The following is a 21,369-nucleotide window of genomic DNA, read 5'->3' on the forward strand; positions in this document are numbered from 1 at the left end:
ACTTTTGACTCATGGGACGGTAACGTAAAGACTCTTGCACATCCTTTCTCACCTCTCTCTCTCTCTCTCTCTTTATCTTTATCTTTCTATTTCTATTCCTATGCCTCTCTTATCCTCATTATTAGTTTTCATCGCTCGCTCGCTCATGTGCAAGACAAGTTACTCACCATTTTGGTATAACCATGTAGCATATTCCGCGAGATGATCCGGACTTCGAGGTTGCAAACGAACGACGTGCCTTAAAAGGACTCCCGTTGCGGGACCGCTTGCTAATCTCGCGAGGACCAAATATGCTGGAATATATGCTGGATCTAGTGACACGCACTTCTGCAACATCTTGATGCACTCCTCCGTCCTGTTCGTCTTCCTATTCATAACATTTTAAATGGTCCCTTGATGGAAATCATTTAAATTTGATATGCTGATATTATGTAAATATTATTGCTGTAAATGATGTTCTTAGAGTTAGCATTGTTATTATTAATTACTTGAAATCGTTCGTTCGGTTGCATATTAATTAATAAAGTTGTTTTAATAGGTCATACTTAAACATAAGTATAAAAGCAATTTATTGTAAGTTGTATAACAATTAAAGAGATTTAGTTGATTATTTAGTTTCTAGGAAATAATCGTAAGATTAAATGAAACTTTTAAGAAAATGAAATTGCAATAATAATCGTGAATTCCGAGATAGACCGATTAAAAGAGGATGGTAAGCATTAAAACGGTCAATGGATTGATTGGGCTTGTAAGCTTTATGTGTTTTAGTATAGATTGCTGGCAATTTCGCAATGTACGTTCGAACGAATTATAGTCGCGCGCCTCGCAGTAATTGACTTGACGCTTCGTAAAAAGCTTCGTAATGGTCGTGAATGACAACAGCAGGAGTGACAATCGATAATTGCATTTTTTTTTTCGTTTACATTAACTACACGAGCGTCAATGCAGAGAAAGGGTAAAATCGATGAATCGTCGAAGAGTATAAAAATTGATAAACTTTGTTTTGGAACAAACGCTTACGTAAATTATAAACGAGTTAATATAAAAAAAGAGATCATCATCGGTGAAAGAATCTGCATATTAATACTTTTTCAGGTTACCTATTTGCGTGTATACATTGATGCATAAAAACGATATGTTGAACGAATTTCAAGACAATGAACATTTTTGTGGAAAATTGGTGGTTTTATTTTCAATTTTCATGACATGCGCGAGTTAAATTGAGTTACGAAAAAATACACAACGGTACGGTAAGGAAATCTCGCTTTACGAGTTCCTCCATGAAAATCTTTTTTGTAAAAAACCTAATGAAAGAGATAAAAATATTAAAAAAAAAAGAAAATAAAAATAATAAAATAAAGAGAAAATAAGAAAGAAAAAAATAACGAGATATAGGCGAAGAGCGATATCATCCCGTGTAAAATATTTTTCCACGGCATACGATACTAGAATATAATTATGCAATGCATGGGGGCCACTGATTTACACTCGCGGGGGTTTTCTCTTAGCACCATTAATTAAACTTTAATTTATCTAGCAGAGAGCGTTAATTAAACTTTAATTTTGGCCGTAGCTTTGGAGTTATCGCCTTGTGCAAATTTACTGTTAAAAATACGTACTATATATTCCTTAATGAACAGTTCGTTACGGTTTGCCTCCTAGAAATATTTTGTATCTTGTTGATTAACGTATTATATTTGAGATTATCAACACGCAATCAAGAATAAAATTATATTTTATACGATTTTATGATTTATTTCCCTTTTACGGAAAATATTTGAAATTGAAATGTCAGAAAACTTAAGAGCTATAAAAAAAAGTCCAAAAGAGAGTGAGAAAGAGGGAAACATTTTATTTACCCATCACTGACCTGTACAATTGTCCTAAATTGTAGTGTGCATTGACGTGACCAGGTTGGGCGTGAATTGCAGCCAGAAAGTGTTGCTCTGCTTGATCGCCTACCGTCAATGTTCCAAGATTATTGTGAGCGCTCGCGTAAGTTGGCCACAACCTGCAAACATAAGAAATTCAAACTTTTATTTTGATTATTCGATTATTGTATTAATATACATCTTTTGAATAATAATTTCAATTAAGGGGGAGAACAAAACAAGAGATAAAATTTCGAATGAAAATGAGAAATTTCATAACGAGAAAATAAGTATGAAGGAAGAATTGGATACTAAAAGCTATGAACCTTTCGTTCGCTTCGTTCTCTTGGAACTTTGAAACTGCCCTTGTTAGGAAAGTTTCGATTGTAAACTTAATTACATGCAAATATTAGCCACTCTCTCGAATGCCAAAATGTGCGACAACGAGACTAAAATGGCCGCCATTGCAATAGCGTCAGCTCGTAATGACTGTAGTAACACGAACGAGCTAGCTTGTAATCCGATTACTAATCGTATTACAGAAGACCAGTAAACCGCAGTGCTAAACAAACAATTGAACTACTTTCATGAGACAATTATTGGACAATAGTAATAAAATATATTTTACTATATCAATGATTAATGCAAGAAGTTGGTTTTAACTAGTAACCTCATATCCCCCTTTGATTTTATGAATTGAACCTCTTGAATTTTATCATTCGACAAAGGAGTATAATTCGTTCATCTTTCGATAAAAATGGTTTTTTGTATCGAAAACAATATATTTACGAATAAATATAATCATTGTCAAATCTATTATTATACGATTGTTTTCGTAGCTTAACTGAAATTGTATTTTGGCAATGAGTACCGTAATCGTTTTTGTTGATCTCGTGAAACGTGTGCCCGATAGAGCTTTCAACGATCATTCGATATATTTATAAAAAGGATAGTAAATTCGTTCACGTTTCTAAAACAGTAGAATTTGGTGATAGACACGCTTGCCAATTCGTGTAATCCGTGAATACAGGATTTTCTTATCATGACGATCGAAATCCAATCGTCCTTTGTTAATACTAGGAAGCGATAGCAGATAGCAAAACTATTCTCGATAGAACAACGTCCGTCTATTTGTGACAAGCTGTCTGATGTTCACTATGGTGTTTCAATTGAACGAGGATTGTGAATGGCGAGATGAGCGGGATCGATAATAAAACTATATTGAATAAAATTGGATATACAAAAAAAAACTTACAGATTATCATTGTTCTTTTTATTTAATACAAATATATGAATAAAATAAGTTAGGGATAACTATGCGAATAATTTGAGAATTGGTAAAAAGCAAAAATGAAAAAATAAAATAGAAAATAGAGAAATATATCTGAGAAAATATTTCATTTATCTTATAAATACAAATAATAATTTAAAGACAGTAAAGCTTTTTAATAATCTAACATCGTGTTTAACTAAAGATGATACACCAAATTCACTCGTTCAAAAATATTCTAACACAAGAAGATAAATAAAAGATAAAAGTATGAAATGATCGTTCATTATATTGCCGATATAAATATAATGAACGATTATTGGTGTTTGTTATTGAACGTAATGTTAGAATAGAGTAATCTAATGAGAATACTAAACTGAGAACACTTCAAAACATTCCGGATAAATTACGTTTTTACAAAACCATATGGTATTATCGGTTTAACTGCGATAATGAATTTTCCATTAAAGAGCGAAGAATCAACGATGGTAAAAGAGAGGCGTCGATTTTATCTATCAGCTCTTTTCATTGCATTTTTGTTAAAATATATTTTTGGATAACATCGTGTGTGCGGCTACGCCGTTCATATCGGCAAAACGTGAAAGAGGCGATCCTATTTCGTTCGTGACGTATTGCCACGAGGGACAAATTGACATTATTGCAAGCGCGAGAAGTTATTGGCTATGCGAACGTTGAATGTCTGCCTCGTTGATAGATGATAAAATATGTGAAAATTTTGTAGAATGACAAATTGCCGCGAATGCCCTTTGTTAAACGTTGATCAATGTTAATCTTTTATCCATCTCTCTGACTCTCTCTTTGTCTGTCCGTCTATCTGTTTGTCTGTCTGTCTTTCTCTCTTATTCATCGATGAAAATCGTCAGATATCGTTTTCGCGAAGCGATAGTGGTGATGATGCGCATTCATTAATTATGTATAACGAATGCTTTGTATTTACGTTACAACGATTCGCACTCGCAGGGTTCGTTTGATTGCAAGCGCGAGTTTACACGGGTACTATGTACGATACGTATGAATATGTAATTCTTCGTTATGATGTATACTACGATTTCAATGTATCGGCATATTTTTTCGATGCAAATCAAAACCCGTTAGAATCATGATCGATGATATGAATGATTGCTTTGTTATCAAAAACGAGAATCGATGTCTTTCGATATTATATATTAAAATAATAGCTTTGATATTTTTTTATTTGAAAATAAGAATATTACGATTTCAAATAACTATAAATAAAGAGATAATTAAAAATAATATATTATAGCAAATATTTATAAATTTGAAGCTGATATTTAATACTTTAATATTGTAAAAGGCAAGCTTCATTCGGTGTTATAAGCAAGATCAAAGTATTTTCTCTAAGGCTTCTGTAACTACAGATTACATTCCGTAGAGCTGCAAAATTCCAAAGTCGTAACAGAAAAATCGCAATGCGTGAGAGATGCTAGGGATCGAGTTTGGTGAGGGGGAAGCTTATCGAATTCCTTGAGAACCCTTACGGTGTCTTAAAAAGCAAATACTCTTTGCGTCGTGACAGCATTCAACTCCTTTTGTCCTGAAACTCCTCGAACGATTTCTCATTCGTTCGTTTTCTTTCGAGCTAGCGTTTCTTGAAAGAAGGTTTCTCCGTAAAGAATGCAATTCTTTTGACGAGGATAAGTCACATTCATTTAAAACGTTTAAACACGCGCGAATAGTGGAATTATCAAAAAAAAGAAAGCAAGAAAGAAGAGAATATGATAAATGTATATAGATCAGGAAAATTATTTAGAATATAAGCTCGAAAAAATCTCTTTTTTTCATTGTTATTAGATATAGTAATAGATAAAAAAAAAGCTCATTAGAACGTGACAATTTATAAAGTAATCTAATTTTGAAAATAAATTCTATTGGTAAGTTTTATATAAGTTGAAGTTCTTTCGTATGGGATGCAAGATGGAAATGAAAAACGATATAAAAAAAACAGGTCAAAATTTGTACTATTTGAAAGGATTGTTTGTTAAATATCTTCTTCGTCGTCCCTTTTCAAAAAGTTTACGGATTTCAAAATTACGTTCACGTACGTATCCTATACCTACATTCTTTCTCTGATATCACAAACGTTATCAAAAGTCCCTCGAAAGTGATAGCAAGGCGAAAGCCTTGACAGACATCTCCCTTGAGAAGAAGAACGCTCAAAAAAAAAAAAAATAGAGGAAAAGAAACGGGAGAAGGGTCGAGTAGAACTACGCGATGCGTCTCACGCTTGCGAGAGACCAAACTCTAGATCGAGTTAGGAGAAAAATCTATCGGCTGCAGGTCTCGAAACTCAGTTAAAAGTTTTCGGATAGTAAGAAGAAGAGAATAGGTGAGCGAACGTGCAAATATGTTTGTATGTGTGGGTGTAAGGAAGGGAGATGGGTGGGGACGGGTTGGAGGGAGGGTCATGTGTATGAGAAAGAGAAAGTCAAAAGACGTGAATAAGGGAAGAAAAGATGGTTAGGAGTAAGAGTGAGCGTTTCACGATGAAAACGCTTGGTCGAAAGTCGAGGAGGTTGAGGTCTTTCGAGATGTACTTCTAGCTTGTACCATAAAGTTGTACTGCTTGCGAAAGAGTATGAGAGAGAAAGAGAGAGGGAAAAGAAGTGAAGAGAGTTAGCCTCGGGTAGAGAATACGTGAATTATTTGCTCGGTGTTTCTGAAGAAAGCACACTTTGAAAAGCTACCATTTTTCATATGGTTTTATTTAGCTGATTATAAACTGAGCTATTGTTTACCTATTGTCATTTGTTTCTTTCCAAAGTTCTTATTAGCTTATAATTTGTAATCGTTGCTTTATTCTTCGGGTCATTACCTAAAAGTTAAAATATTTTTAAACTCGACTCTCGGCAAAATATCAATACACTATTCTGAACGCGCAAAGGTGAACCAACTTTTAATTAAAGCTACAACGTTGAATGTTCCAGATATGGAATTTTCTACAATTTGACCGCGAAGTCCGGCAGATTTCTTTCCTACTTCTACCACTCGCAAAAGAAGTAATAATAACGCCTGTAGTTAACTGCTACCTTTTCCTTATATATATAGATATAAGTATGGCTGTTCCTATCCGTTGAAAAATAATATTGGAGATCTTACAAAGTTTGATCTTGTTACTTTGAAAAGTGGGTTTAATCTTCGTATACTTTACAGTAATTTCATTTTCACTTTGTTCGATAAATCGACAAAAAGAAAAAAAAAATTCATTTTTCATCCGTTTTAAGATACATACTTTAGAAAAAACTGGTTCTGCAGGTTTGTTGAAACCAAGAGTGAAAGATGAACCGAGACCAAGCCGGTTCAGGCTAGTCTCAAGAGAGAGAACCACATAGAAACCTCGATATTTATACGTCACCCGATGCTACCCTGTAAAGTACTCGTTGGGGTGCCGCGTGCCAGGAGTGTCTTTTTATTGGATAATAAATAACGTGTTTCATTTATAAGAAGGAGATAAAGCGTGGAAGCCTGTGCTCCCCAGATAGATCCTTCTTTTGGCTCTTCCCTTCATCCGTATCTCGTCATTCTTCGCAATTTCAAAATACCTGTTATTTTGTGGATACTTTTTCGTCGTCCCTTATTACTAAAACAATGCCTAATCAATATTTTTCTGTTTAAAATACATTAGCATGTTGAAACAACGTGTAAAACATATACATTTCATATTTTAAAAATCGAATTAATTTAATGATTATTTATAACTATCGTACTTATAGTTTTTAGTAAATATTAATATTGTGTATATCATAGGATTAGAATGTAAAGTAATATTAAAATTAAAACATCGTCTAATATTCCTAATATCGGTATTTGTTAAATATTGTTTTTTATAATACCTATTTATATTTGTACGATGAAATATGAAATATTCAGATCCCCATATAAGCATAATACGGTTATTAGAATATTATTTAACACATATGTGACTGACAACAATAATAGTCAAGCAATTCAATTTAGATCAACGTGTAGACTATATTATTCATCTGTGTTGTTTGGCATTTCGAAGCACATTGCATTACATCGTATATTCCAACATATGTGATTATGTTATCGAATTACGAGAATGACTGAGAGTCATAGCGTTTATAGGATTGTCGATAAATAATGAAATAATGGTGCTATGGTGTTTCCATTGTGCAAGAATGCTTTCGAATGATTCATCCGCAAAATTTATGTGCACCCAACGCAATTACGTGATCAAAGGATATCCTGGGAAAGTGCGATGAATAATTATAACAATAGGGCCATTTTGATTGCATAGTTTAAATATTTTTGGGCGTTGATAACATTCCTTGTTTTGTAAATCTGTTTTATGATTCGAATAAGAGATGATAATATACTCACGTTAGAAAAATATAAGATCTTTCATTAGGATTGATAGATAGTGATTTTATACAGCTTACGATCTTGCATAAAACACGGAATAATAATAAAAGGACAGTGATATAAAACCGTGTTGATATGATACATTATCGTAAACATACTTATATATTATATAATATATAAAACTTTAATGGCTAATGTATATTCTTTTTTTACGTATTAACAGTAATGTAGCATATAAAATGGAAAAAGTGTTTGTTCTTTAAATATTTAAATATTTAATACTGCAGAGAGAGATAATAAAAAAAGAATAAATGTTTCAAAGCTGGACAAGTTTAAAGCGTAATAACGTGATGCAAAAAATGCGATGCAAAAAATTCAATGAAAATAAAAATCTTAGATAAGGTTTAACGTTCTGATGTCAGAAGGAAATGAAAAACAAAAGTGCAATGGAAGAAATAGGTAGAACTAGCTGTGACGTAATTCAATGCGGAATATATACCTGTATATATATAAATAGTAGATAAAGAAACGTAGGGAAAGATAGAGGAAGAAAGAAAAAGTGAAATAAAAGAAAGGAAGAGCGGAAAAATGGAATAAAATACTGACAGGCAGAATGTGCTTTGAAGAAACGCACCGCTTTTCCCGGTGAATGAAAAGTAAACAGAAAAGTCGCGCCTTTTTCTGATTTCTACTTCTAGAAACTACGTTTCTTTCATCTCATTTCTCCTTTCTCATTCGCTCTTTTTGCCCATTACACGGCAACTTCTCTCTTCCTACTTTTTTCACCCATCTCTTTACTATACTTAGGACATCTTCAACTATTTCTCCCGAGCATTCAAGCTATAAGTACTTTACGATAGTACAACGGAAACTTTTCAAGAACAAATTACCTTAAAGAGAAAAAGAGAGAGAGAAAATATCATGTACTAGCACACTTTTAGCAATGTTTAATTTTTATATTTAAAACGTTCAATTAATATTAGCATCATTTTACAGTTACTTGCACTAAATATATAATCCATTTCCATGTTATAAGTAATTTTCTTAAAGAGAAACTAAATACTTAAAAAAAAGTCTTTTAACGTGTAAATTTTTCTTCGTAAAATGATCACTCATATTTGTTAAACAAAACGAATCGTATCTACCCAGTGAAAAACAAACGCGACAACTTGTCAAACATGAATGTTAATTCCAACGAAGTTAATATGTTAGAAAATTGTAATACGTTAAAAAAAAAAAAAAAGATAAAACTAATGAAAAATGCATACAATTAGGACAAAAACTGCTCAGTTAGTTGAGCAGTCCGATATTTTATACCTGATACTTGTCTCGTCGACAAGTCTGTATTGACGAGCCCACGTTGATGGTGATGTGGTTAGCTAGGGACGAAGGAAAAGACTACGAAAAAAAACAAAAGTGGTACGAGCATGCAGTAGCTAGCAAGTTCGACCTAGGAAATGAAACCTACGAGTGAGAGGAAGTGGATTGAGTTCGAGTATAGGTAAAAGCGAAAGAGAAAGAGAAAGAGAGAGTGAGAGAGAGAGAGAGAGAGAGAGAGAGAGAGAAAGATAAAAAGAACGAGAGAAATTGTGTCTATGTGTATGTGAGCGTGCTTGCTTGCTTGCTCGGTTGCTTGTGTGACGACGAAATGCAATTTTCATCTGCCTGCCGACGCCCATCGTCGGCTGCATCGACTGCAGTTGCAGCTGCTGCTACTCTCCTCGTTTACCATCCTCTTTCGTTTCTCTCCTCTCTTCTTTCTATCTCTATCGATTCTACAACTGGCAAACCTTTCGCTCTCCCCCTCCCCCACCGCCGTTCTCCCACTCTCTCTTTCTCTTTTTCATTTTCATTCTCGATCTATCTCTATCTATTAATCTACCTTTTTTCCACCGCTTGTCCACTTTTCCGATGTGTTTGCTCGACTGATTGCATTTTCGTGGACAAATATTGTGGTATTATGACAAAGCTGATTGGCGGAAGGCCTCAGAGAGACTCACGCCATCTCTTGTGTCATTTGCGACAGCTAGCTTTGTGCAGCCGATAGCATCCCACTTTGGTCGATTAATTGGATTTAAGAATTTTTTTCATTTTACTATCACCCACTGTCTTGTCTTGTATGTGTGCGTGCATTTCTCTTAAGAGTAAAATTTAATTATAATCGTTCATTTTTTTATTAAACGCCCAAGATTTATGTTAACGATTTTCTACGATTACTCTATAATAAGTTATTTTAATCGAAAACACGTTCTCTTCGTAAATCATTTAATTAATACAATAATTGAAAAATCTATTAACGGGGCAACAAAAAAAAAAGTTAGGTTTGTATAGCAGTTACGTAGATACGCGTTGACCTCGAAGTGATAGAAAAATAGAGAAGGGATAGTTAGAGAGGAGTGTGAAATAGAGAGATTGGGAAAGCGTAAAAGGATAAAAAGGAAAGAAAGAGAAAGAGAGATGGGTGGATTTGAAAACCGAAACAGAGAACGAGTACTTCCCACACTTCCTCACACGCAACCGAGCTGCGGCTAATTAATGCACTTTTGTTTGTTTGCTACCACCCTGGTCTGACTATGCACTAGGGACCTGCTAAAGTGGTGAGTAGTGGTAAGAGTGGTTGCTAGTGCGGGAAGGTCGAAGCTATGGTAGATCGTACACCCTCCCACCACTTTAAGCTACCAACGGTACAAAAGCGTCAAGTTCCCTTCGTAGCTGCACCCTTCCTCCTTTACTCTCTTCTTTCCTCTTCGTGTATATATACATCTATCCTTTTTCGTTGCATACCCATCTCTACGTATACACACATAGACATACACTGATATGGTCCACCGTGGGGTATAGCCAATGAACACAAACGACGGGCTGCGAAAGCTCATCCAAAATAATTAACTGGTGATGATGAGAACACGATATCTGGGAGTCGTTATAGCTTTCGACCCTCTGAAACCTCTTATTAATAGTCGCTCAAGGATCATCGAACTAGCTCCGACCTCTTAACGTCGAGAAAATAGATAAGTAAAACAAAATATTGGTTGGTGTGTATACTCCTCTATATTATGAAAAAACAAAAACGATTTCTTTTTATATTTCGCTTTTATTCAATTAATTTAATTTATATGTTAATATTATCTTCATAACTGTAAAAAGTTTATTAATCATTTATAACGAATAATTGTAATTGTACTATTAAACGCGTTAGTCCATTAGCTAGAAAACTCAGTGAATAAGATTCGAGTTTTTTTAAATCTATTTTTATTGTAAAACAAAATAACATTGTAGAATTAATAATTATTATTTTCTCGATTTTCTAAAATTCTATTCTTTCACAAAGTGTATTTCAAATAAAGTCATTCACGATGTTCAGTGAATTCTTTCATTTCAATTAAACGATTTATTCTGTGATTTTCTTGTTTTATATGATATTAATATACGAGTTAGAAAAATATGTATAAGGTATTTAAATTATTCTGCACATTCGTAAATTAACATCACATCGCTGATTTTATATTTTTTGTACTATGAGAGTACAATTAACAATGGTATCTTTTTTAGTCTCTGTTAGCAAACAAGGGGTAAAGTGTGAAAAGAAAATCTCATTTGATAGCAGCACTTCGTCTCTCTCTCTCTCTTTTTTTTGTCATTATTATCGTAGTGTCAATACAACCCTTTCATAAAATTATTTCTTCGCAATAATGCGTAATGCCGCCGCATGCTCTCTATACAAATCAAACGACGATAAAACACTCGATTTTACGGACCGATAATGCATTGAGTATTTTTTGTAAAGATTTTCGCTTCGCTTCAACTACCATGTAATATCAAAATCCATATTATGGGTTTGTATGGGTAGTAGACGCGTGCAAGACGAATTAAAAGGGTGCATAGAGTTGAAAAAGGGTGAACGATTCGAACGAGGGACAACCCTCGTTGCGTTGCCATGCATGAATTATTTAATTGGATGGTGCTTTTAATACGCCTGTAAGCGGTAAATTTACAGCCGAATTAATGTAGGATATCTGTTCGCGAATTCGAACGAATCGAATTTAAAAGAGAGAAATAGTTTTCGAGCGTTAACCTTTTCAACGACACGTTACTTGGAGAAAAGCCAAAAGCATAAGAGACAATGAATAGACGTATAATAATGCAAATTATCTTTTGCATCAGAGTTTCGTATCTTTTTTATTTTTTATTTCTTTTCTACTCTTCCATCTCGAACTTATTAAAGAGAAAGCGTATTACTTTTTACTCGGAATACTGGCTTCGTTTCGTTAACGATTTTTATAACGCGTGCATGTTATTTATGATGTGCTGAAATTTATTACTATTTTATTTTTATTGTTATAATGAATCATGTATAAATTAAAATTTCAATGATACGTATTAAGATCAATTTCACGAAACTTTGCTTGATTATCTTTTACAAAAGTATATTAAAATAATAAATAGAGTATTGTAAGTAGTTTATTATGAAAAATATTGTCGGTTACATTCTAATAGTAAAAATTGGAAATTTAATCTACGACTTGCATCGGCATATCATATGCTCGTTTTATCGCGTAACCGTACTTCTATCGGAAATAACGTTGTATATCTCAGGAGAAATGATGTTTATCGTTTCTATCTCTTACGGAATATTCGCACGAGCTTATCTTTTTCTGGATCATATATATTTATGTCGATGGTTAAAAAAATATGAAATGAGTGCGCGCGATTTGCTTTTTATATTTTATATTCATGTGTTGATAAAGATACAATAAGTGAATACAAATGTTTATTATTGGCGTAAAATTTGCAATTCACTTTGCGTGCATTAATTAAAATATAAATGACATATTACGGGCGATCATTTTCATATGTATAATAATTTATGGTAGTTGGTTTCACATCACGACGACACGCAATATTTCTCGTTATTTCTAACAAAATCACAATAAAAGCAAGTAAATTCTTTTAAGAAAACTGACTGTTTTGCCTAATATGATACGACACGTAGAACGTTCTTGAATAAATAACAGTACTTTGCAGCTGAATCATCTATAGTCGTTATTTTAGTTACTAAAGATATGAAAAGCAAATATAAAAATACACAGGAGGTATTTTCTTACTGTCGAACAATTAAGATTTATATGTACATAAGTACGCACAAAATGCATACGTATGACGCCATGTGAATGCTTTATTATGATAATCATTTTTATATCTTATTACTTTTAACATTCAAAGCGAATTTGTCATTGTATCGATGTTTAGGCTGATAATAAGTCTTACTACGAGTAAAATAATAAAAAAAAAAGAAAAAGGAATCATTAGAAATTATTTTATCCACATACTCTTTAGTTGTTAATCGACAGACATGCCTTAATGCGTTATTGCATTGTAAAACAAGGAAAAATAAAATAAATCCTATTGTAAAACAATAATTGAAATAATATTTAGAACGTTTACTTTTTCTTCCAAAGTTTTATCATAAAAGTAAAATAACGTTTTCTTACTTACCAAAGAGCCAACTGGTAATGGAGAATTGCACGGTTCGGTTGTGACGTATCTCTTAAGAAGTTGGCGAAATTGTAATGCATCTTGGCATTGTGAGGCAGAGACCGCAAACCAGCTCTGTAACAAGACGATCCGAGGTCAGACGAGACATAACCTCTCGACCTCCACAGAATCTAAACACCTTCGTCATTCCGTATCTATGTTAGTTATGTTTTGCGTTCGCCTTGCATGACCCAATCGCTCTTAAACGATGCCACCAAGTCATCTCACATTTAATCTACGCGTTCTCAGTAGTATACGTATGTACATTGGCTTTTAGCCAGCATTCTTGTTTTAGATTATGAATATCATTAGCCTTAATTTTAAGTGTTTTTGGACTATGATAACGATGCAACAAACTTATAGATCAAAATTTGCATTTTATTTTGAAATGTTTTTTTTTTAAATTTGTCTCTAAACAAAATTAAACATTATCATATAGATTATTTAAAAGATAATAAATATCTAGTACATATTAGTTTTCGATCAAACTTCATATATTACCATAAAGCATACCTAAGTAAAGTTTCTCGAGACGTCCAATCGTTATTTCGAAGAAAGGTTCTGTAGCATCCCAAAATGAGAAGTAAGACTACACCAATTGTAATAAAACTTCTTCGTCGTGGTACAGCTGTCCAAGTCACTTGAATACCATACACAACTAGTAAGGTCCATCCAACGCTAGAGAAAATATCAAACAAATATCGAATAAGATATATAATTTCATAATACGTTGCATATATATTTTTATATAGATTGAAAATGTTATATTTATTACTAGCATAATACTATTGATATTATATGAATATTGCTTAGTAATGTATATAAGCATAACAGCAAGTATAATAACGGTTTTGTGTAAACGAATGGCAAACATCTTTATATACAAGAGATATGGTTTGAATTGGTATTAAAGCTTCAGTATTACCTTGGCATGTACAGTACGCGCTCCGCAACGACGAATCCGACAGTTAAGAAAAGATTAGATGCAGGTAGGAACGGTAGCACCAGGAACATCCAACCAAGTATTAGAGGCGGGTGCCTTTGTTGCTAAAAACCAAAAATCTACATTAATCCACTATTTATTGAGATATAATACATATGTACGTATCGACAAAATAATGTTATTTTTTAATATATAATTGCAATAACTTCGAAATATATTATTTTAGATACTTTCTTAGTTTGTATTAATGTAAATAAGACAAAACTTTATGATATAAATAATTAATACAAGATGTTGATCTGAATTTTTTCTATATGATATTTTACCAAAAAAATAACATGTAAGTGCTCGTTTATTTCAGTCATATAAATAGTTACAAGGAATTTATTTATTTAGACAATTTAGTATCTAATGTTGTTTTTAATTTTTGAGAGAGAAAAAGAGCACTAGATCCGATAGATATTTTCTTGGAAATAAATGAAAGTCAAATGATGAAAGGACGTTGTATTTTTAATTTTAAAATAACATGTAAAAATTTATGCGTCAGACAAAGTCGAACAGTGCACGTTGTTTTTACAATTGCTTGAAACGGTATATAATCGACGATATACTGAAAACACACAGCATTTTCAAAGTTTCACTCGGAATGAAGATTCTCGCGATATTATTGATTCCCTTGTTCTGGGGAATCGTTTCAGCTACTCCATCGTTCAAAGGAATTAATTTAATAAAGGACGAATTAAAAAATCTCGATAATCAACAAAATCAGAATAAGAATCTCGATTTAGAAGCTGCTATTCCTGACAAACAAAAATTCGAACAGGATGCTACGAGAAACGAGCTTTGGAAACAATCTCAATTTCCTTTATCTCAAAAGGTATCTATGCTTAAATGTACAACACTTTTACACTGACAAAAATTCTTTTATATTGTTTGAAAGGTTATATAATTAAAATTTCATTTATTATTAGGATCATGTATCTTCCCCGGACAAAGAGAAAATCGAAGATACCGTAAATCCGAAAAATATTATTCTAAATGGATTTAAATTAGGAAAAAAATTAATAGATCAAATAGTGCAATCAATTTTAAAAATTATCCATGAATTTAATAGTGATATATCTAAAAACAAACTTCATAATATACAAAAGAGGGAAAATACGAAGCTTCGGAATGTAATAGGTAAAGTTTAAGTACAATACTATTATATTGAAAAGCATATAATCGATTATTAAAATCTCTGAACGTAACAAAAATTAAATTGTGAAAAATAAAAATATAAATTTATTTTACAGTTAAATATAAGAAAGATGAAAAATTGAAAAGCACATTTAATCTTAAAAATGCAAGGAAGAGAAAAATAATCGATCAAGAAGCTCTTCATTCGATAATTCCTCAAATTACAGTAAACAATAATCAACGAAGTAGTATATCGAGTTATAATGGACGCCTTAAAAAAACTGATAACAATGAATATAAAACTAAACGAAGACAATTATACTCTGAAGCACATAATGTGCAACGAAATAAAAGAGGTATTCATACGCCATTACTTAATACTCTTAATAAAGATAATAAAAATGGTCCGCATAACACAGATGCGATTGTAAAAAGAGAACAAACATCGATCGTTGAATCTTTAAATTCTGGTCCTGCGTTTACAAACATCATTCAAAAAATAAACGCGGAAGCGGCTAAATTTAATGAGTTTCAAATGAGTGCTCCGAACAGTGAATTTAGCAAATGGCTTGATAATACCCCAGAATATTATTTTGATTACTCGGAACCTCTTGATATTTCACCTAAATATACACCAATTGCAACTAACATTAAAGCGAAATCGATTAAAACAGCATTAGACAAAACGCCTGATAAATCAGCATCTATTAAAACATATTTTCAACCTGATTATGAAGATTCACATTCAAAATGGACAAATGACAAAGAATTTGAATATTACACTGATCTTAAGAAATCTCCTATTACGTGGCACGGTTATAGTACTGCTGATGAAACTATTCCTTTATCATCAGAATGGGATATAATCGATAAGATTACGAATGATAATAAGAATGTTAAATCGAATACTAAACCAATTTCTAAGGCCACTGCATCGGAGATAACAAATTTTGAGCCTGATAATAAAGATATAGATATACCTTCAGACTGGATTGCTAATTATAAGGTGATGAAGGATAAAAGTGATGACATATTATTTTTCAAGGTAGGTTCACATACTGGAGATAATGCTAGAACTGGAGATAATGCTAGAACTGGAGATAGTGCTAGAACTGGAGATAATGCTAGAACTGGAGTAGTTCGTGAAGATGCAAACAAGTCATTGAAAACTGTGGTTGATGCTAAGCGTAGAAGTGGTAAAGACGATGATGTTTCAAAATCTGTTGAATCAACGTCTATTGCAACTACATCAAAAACTGCAGCAGTAAGTGCGAGCAACCAAAAATCGTCAACATTGACTGTCAACGATACTATTGTGAATAACAAAAATAATACAGCAATTGCTTCAGAGTCAGCTACGTTAACTAAATATAATGCTGGAGATGTTGCAATTAATGAATACAAGGAGAAGCAAGTAAATTGGAATATAATAACTGCAATTGTCAGTGATAAAAATATTTCCATATCGGATGATAAAGCAGCTGCATCTCCCAGTGTTAATTCTACATTAAGTGTATCTAGCAAAAATGAAAATGAATCATCTCAATATAACGTGAAAAATAATAGTATATCTGATATTAAAATAAACACCAAGGTTATTGGCGGTAATGAAACGAAAAATCAAAGATCAAATAAGAATGAGGAATTAACAAAAAAAGTTACTCAAAACGGAGTGTCAAATGATAAAAATAATTCTACAAAAGTTCAAGAAGTAATATCATTTAAAGCAGTCAATTCTGGTACTGGTCTAGCTTATTCGTCAGAAAATTCAGATCCATATAAAATTGATGTACCATCAGAATGGATTGTCAAATATAAAAGCCTTGGTGATAGAGACTATTATCCAAAACTTGTAATATCTGGTAATTCTAACGTTAATAATAGTGCGACTACAGGAGATCCGTACAAGCCGACTAACTGGACAAACGAACCCAAAGTTACAAGAGAGCCGGACGACAAATGGCCTAGTTTGGAAGCAAACGCAAAGACCTCAGCTGTACAAGCAACAGCAGTTTCAACAGAGAAAATAGAAAATTTACTTAACAAGAAGAACGAGGAAACCAAAGTTCTAAGCTTAAAAGATTTAACAGAGAAAGATAAAACAACTACATCTGTTACAGCAAATTCTAATCTGAGTGAATCTACTATAAAAAAACAAACATCATCGAATTCGAGTGAAAACAAAAAGTTACTCGGTACAGAAGATAATAAAGTTGTAGGGTCTACTACAGTTGATGCTAAAACTGCACTAATTAGTGATAATAATAAACAAAAATTGGAGTCCGATAGGAATGAAAAAATTTTAAATGTGAATAGTCAATTAGTTGCGTCTGCTGCAGGTAATACTAAAGCAGCGACCACTAGTGAAAATGAAAAGATACAGAGGAAAGGGAATGACGAAAGTAAAAATTGGATAGTTAAAAACGATACTATATCGGATAATAAAGTAACTGTGTCTGTTAAAGCTAATGCTTATGCTACTGCAACAACTAACAATGACAATCAGACATTGACATTAAAAAAAAATGTTACATTAAATAATCAAACGGTTGCGGGCAATGCTGATGCTGCAATAATTATCGCAGATGATAAAAATATTTTGAAATCAAACGTAAAATATAATAATCCAAGTATCAAAGATGATAGTGCATTAGATAATAAAGCAACTTCGTTTTCTACAGCTAATGTTGATATCGCAGCAGCTACTGACAATACAAATCATCAATGGAGATGGAATAATGAAGAAGTAACTCAAAGTATAAAAGATAATGCTAATTTAAATAATAAAGTAGTCGCGCTTTCTGCAGATAATAGTAAAGTAGCTAATTCTGTCACAGACAATAGAAAAGTTTCAGCAATTATTAAAAGTCTAGAAAATGAGTGGAAGTTGGCGAAAAACAACAGTGAACTAAATGTACAAAATTATGACATATCAAATATTGAAAAAACTGCGACTGTCAAAAATGCTTACAATGCAGAACAAGCTACGATCGATAAAAAGCTTTCATGGGTTTCCAGTGAAGAAGAAAAATACAATGTAACATTAGATAATAAAGAGACTACGACAGTTAAAGCTTATCTTACTACAACAACAACTGAAAATGACAAGCAGAAATGGAAGTGGGATAACAAACTCAAAGATTCAAGTGTAAATGACAAAGTTTTATTAAAGAATCAAACGGAAACGTCTGCTTTGAGTGATAGTATAACTGCAGCTAATAGTAAAAGTGAAATAAAGCATGAGATAGAGAACAAAATTTTAAATGACCAAAAGATAGTTACATTAAATAATAGTAAAATTGCATCTGTTGAGACTAATAATACTTCTCTAACAGATTTTAAATATGACAAACAGGAATGGGATTGGGCCAATAAAGATAACGATCAAAGTGTCAGAAATAACGATAAATCAAATAGCGAAATAGATTCGCTTGATAAAGTTAATCGTAATGCTGCAAAAACTAGTGCAAGTAGTAAGGATACATGGAAGTGGACTAGTGAAGGTAAAGTTTCGAGTAATAAATCTAACTATTTAACGGCAAATAAAACAGATCTGTCTTCGGAAGCAAGTGTTAAAGCTATTGAAACTACAGAGAACTTGACATTATTTAACTTTCATGACAAGAATGAAAATTCGAGCGTAAAAAAAGAAATAATATCAAATAGTAAGGCTGCTGCGTTCGCTGGTGCTAGTACTAATTCTCAGCCAGCTACAGATAAGAATAAAAACGAATGGGAGAAAACTCAGAGTATGAAGGACTATATAATTTACAACAATAAGACTACTGAATTAGACGAAGTTAATGCTAAAGATACAACAATTATTGCACATGACAATAGGCAATCTAAGTTGGACGAAAAAGAAAGCGATTTAAGTAGAACAAATGATGTTAAATCAAATAAAGCAATTGAGTCTACTACACAGGCTAATATTGATCTCACTGCATCTTCAGAGAAAAATAAAAAGAAATTAGGGTCAGATAACAATAATAAAACTGAGAGGATAAATGACGATGTTATCATAAATGATGCAGCAGCAGCGTCGGCTGCAAGTAATTCGAGCATTTCAATCATTGTAAGTAATAAAAAAATATCGTGGTCAGAAAACGAAAATGATAATTCAAGTGTCAAAATAAATGATACATTTAATAATAAAGAAGTTAGGTTTACTAAAGATAATACTGATGCAGCGGCGGCTTTAGAAAATAATAAGAAACAAGAGGAGTCGAATAACAATAACATAGCTCAAGATGTGAACGATGATTTTTCTATAAACGATCAAGCAACTGCAACTGCAACTGCTGCAAATAATGCTAATGCAACAGCAACTATAACAAGTGAAAAACAGAAATTTAAGACTGATCGCAAAAGTAATGACTCAAAGATCGATAATAAGGTTACATTAAATAATAAAGCTGCTGAATTTACCCAAATTAATACTGATGTCGCAGCAATAGATATAAATAATAAAAAGCAATGGAGGTCGGATGAGAACAGAACTTTCAGTGTAAAAGACGGTTTAACTATAACCGACCAAGTAACTGCAACTGCTGCAAGTAATACTAATGCAACAGCAACTATAATAAGTGAAAAACAGAAATTCAAGTCGGATCACAAAAGTAATGACTCAAAGATCAATAATAAGGTTACATTAAATAATAAAGCTGCTGAATTTACCCAAATTAATACTGATGTCGCAGTAATAGATATAAATAATAAAAAGCAATGGAGGTCGGATGAGAACAGAACTTTCAGTGTAAAAGACGGTTTTACTATAAGCAATCAAGCAACTGCAACTGCTGCAAGTAATGCTAATGCAACAGCAACCATTATTAGAGATAAGCAACAATTGAAATTAGACGACAAGAATAACAATTTAGATATGAAAAACAATGCTGCATCAAATAAGAAAAGAATTTGGTATTCTAAAGATAATACAGATGTTACAGCAACTTCAGAAAATAATAAGAAACAATGGGAGTTAGATAACAACACAACTCAGAGCGTGAAAGACGATCTTATAATAAATAATTCAAACGCATCATCTGTTGAAAGCAATGCTAATGCTACTACATCTGCTATTGTACTTGATAAACAGCAATCGATATTAAACAATAGAGGCAACGACTCCAGTGTCAACAAAAATAAGTCACTAAATAAAATAGAAATTGATTCTGCCGAAATTAGTACTGATTCCAAAATATCTACTGAAATTGACAAGCAACAACCAAAATTGAATAATGAAAGCAACGATTCGAATATACGAAATGATTTTACATCAAGTAATAAAGAAGCTAAATCTGTTGAAGCTAAATCTGTTGAAGCTAATTCTAATGCAAAAGTAACTACTGAAAATGACAAGGAACAGTTAGGGTTAAATAAAAAAGAAAACGTTCTGAATAATATAAACAAGAACTCGAGACTTAAAGTTAATATTACATCAAATAGTGAAGAAGCTACATCTGCTATTAGAACTGATGCAGAAGCTGAATCTAAAGTAATTCTAACGAAAAATAATGATAGTAGAAAAATATTTGATGAGAAAACTTTAGAAGTGAGTACTCTTGAGCCGATTTCTGAAAAATCTTCTTGGACTATTGATACAGCAGATATTAATTTAGAAAATATTGGTAAGAATTCATTATCCGATTATAATATCAATGATAAAGAATCACGAGCTCGTGTAGATGTAATATCTGATTTAATGACAAATACATCAGCTACAATTATAGTAAAAGATAGTTCTGCTCGTGAAAATAGAAAAATACCGACCGATGAAATTGCAGGGAAATCTGAATCAAATATTTTCGAAGTACAAACTGATAATATAAATGAAACCAAGGGAAAACTTCAAAGCTTGGAATTAAAAAACAATAACTCGGTTCAATACAATAATTCAATTGCAATTGCTGGAGCATCGGCATCAGCTTATACTGAAAAAGTATCTAATTCGTTAAAAGAAAGTAATAGTAAGTTATCTCATTGGAATGACAACAACAAAAAAGATGGTATCGATGAAATAACAAATACCAAAGAAATTGCATACAACGTTAATAAAGGAGATGTTGATACTTTGGTTAGAGACAATACTAAAGTTCCTGAATTGAAAATCAAAGGGGAAAACGTACAGAGTCATCAAAATTTAGTTTCTGCTACAGCTGAAGCAAAAGCTAGATCTGTAATAGGAGCCGAGAATAAACAACTAA

At 32.4% G+C, this 21,369-nt stretch overlaps 1 protein-coding gene across 3 annotated transcripts in view; it reads right to left on the reverse strand.

Annotated features, from left to right (window-relative positions):
* LOC122525117 (protein O-mannosyl-transferase TMTC1-like) overlaps window positions 1-21,369 on the reverse strand; it is a 156,071-nt gene that overhangs the window by 10,180 nt on the left and 124,522 nt on the right. For all 3 annotated transcript variants that reach the window (XM_043647750.1, XM_043647752.1, XM_043647751.1), the window contains exons 8-12: window positions 13,967-14,088; window positions 13,555-13,719; window positions 13,003-13,116; window positions 1,871-2,011; window positions 168-367 (exon numbers count right to left, since the gene is read on the reverse strand). In XM_043647750.1, coding sequence (XP_043503685.1) covers window positions 168-367; window positions 1,871-2,011; window positions 13,003-13,116; window positions 13,555-13,719; window positions 13,967-14,088 — 742 coding nt within the window. The remainder of the gene's footprint in view (window positions 1-167; window positions 368-1,870; window positions 2,012-13,002; window positions 13,117-13,554; window positions 13,720-13,966; window positions 14,089-21,369) is intronic.

The sequence above is a fragment of the Polistes fuscatus genome, unplaced genomic scaffold, assembly GCF_010416935.1.
Source record: "Polistes fuscatus isolate 324 unplaced genomic scaffold, CU_Pfus_HIC Scaffold8, whole genome shotgun sequence".
In the NCBI taxonomy this organism is placed as follows: Eukaryota; Metazoa; Arthropoda; class Insecta; order Hymenoptera; family Vespidae; genus Polistes; species Polistes fuscatus.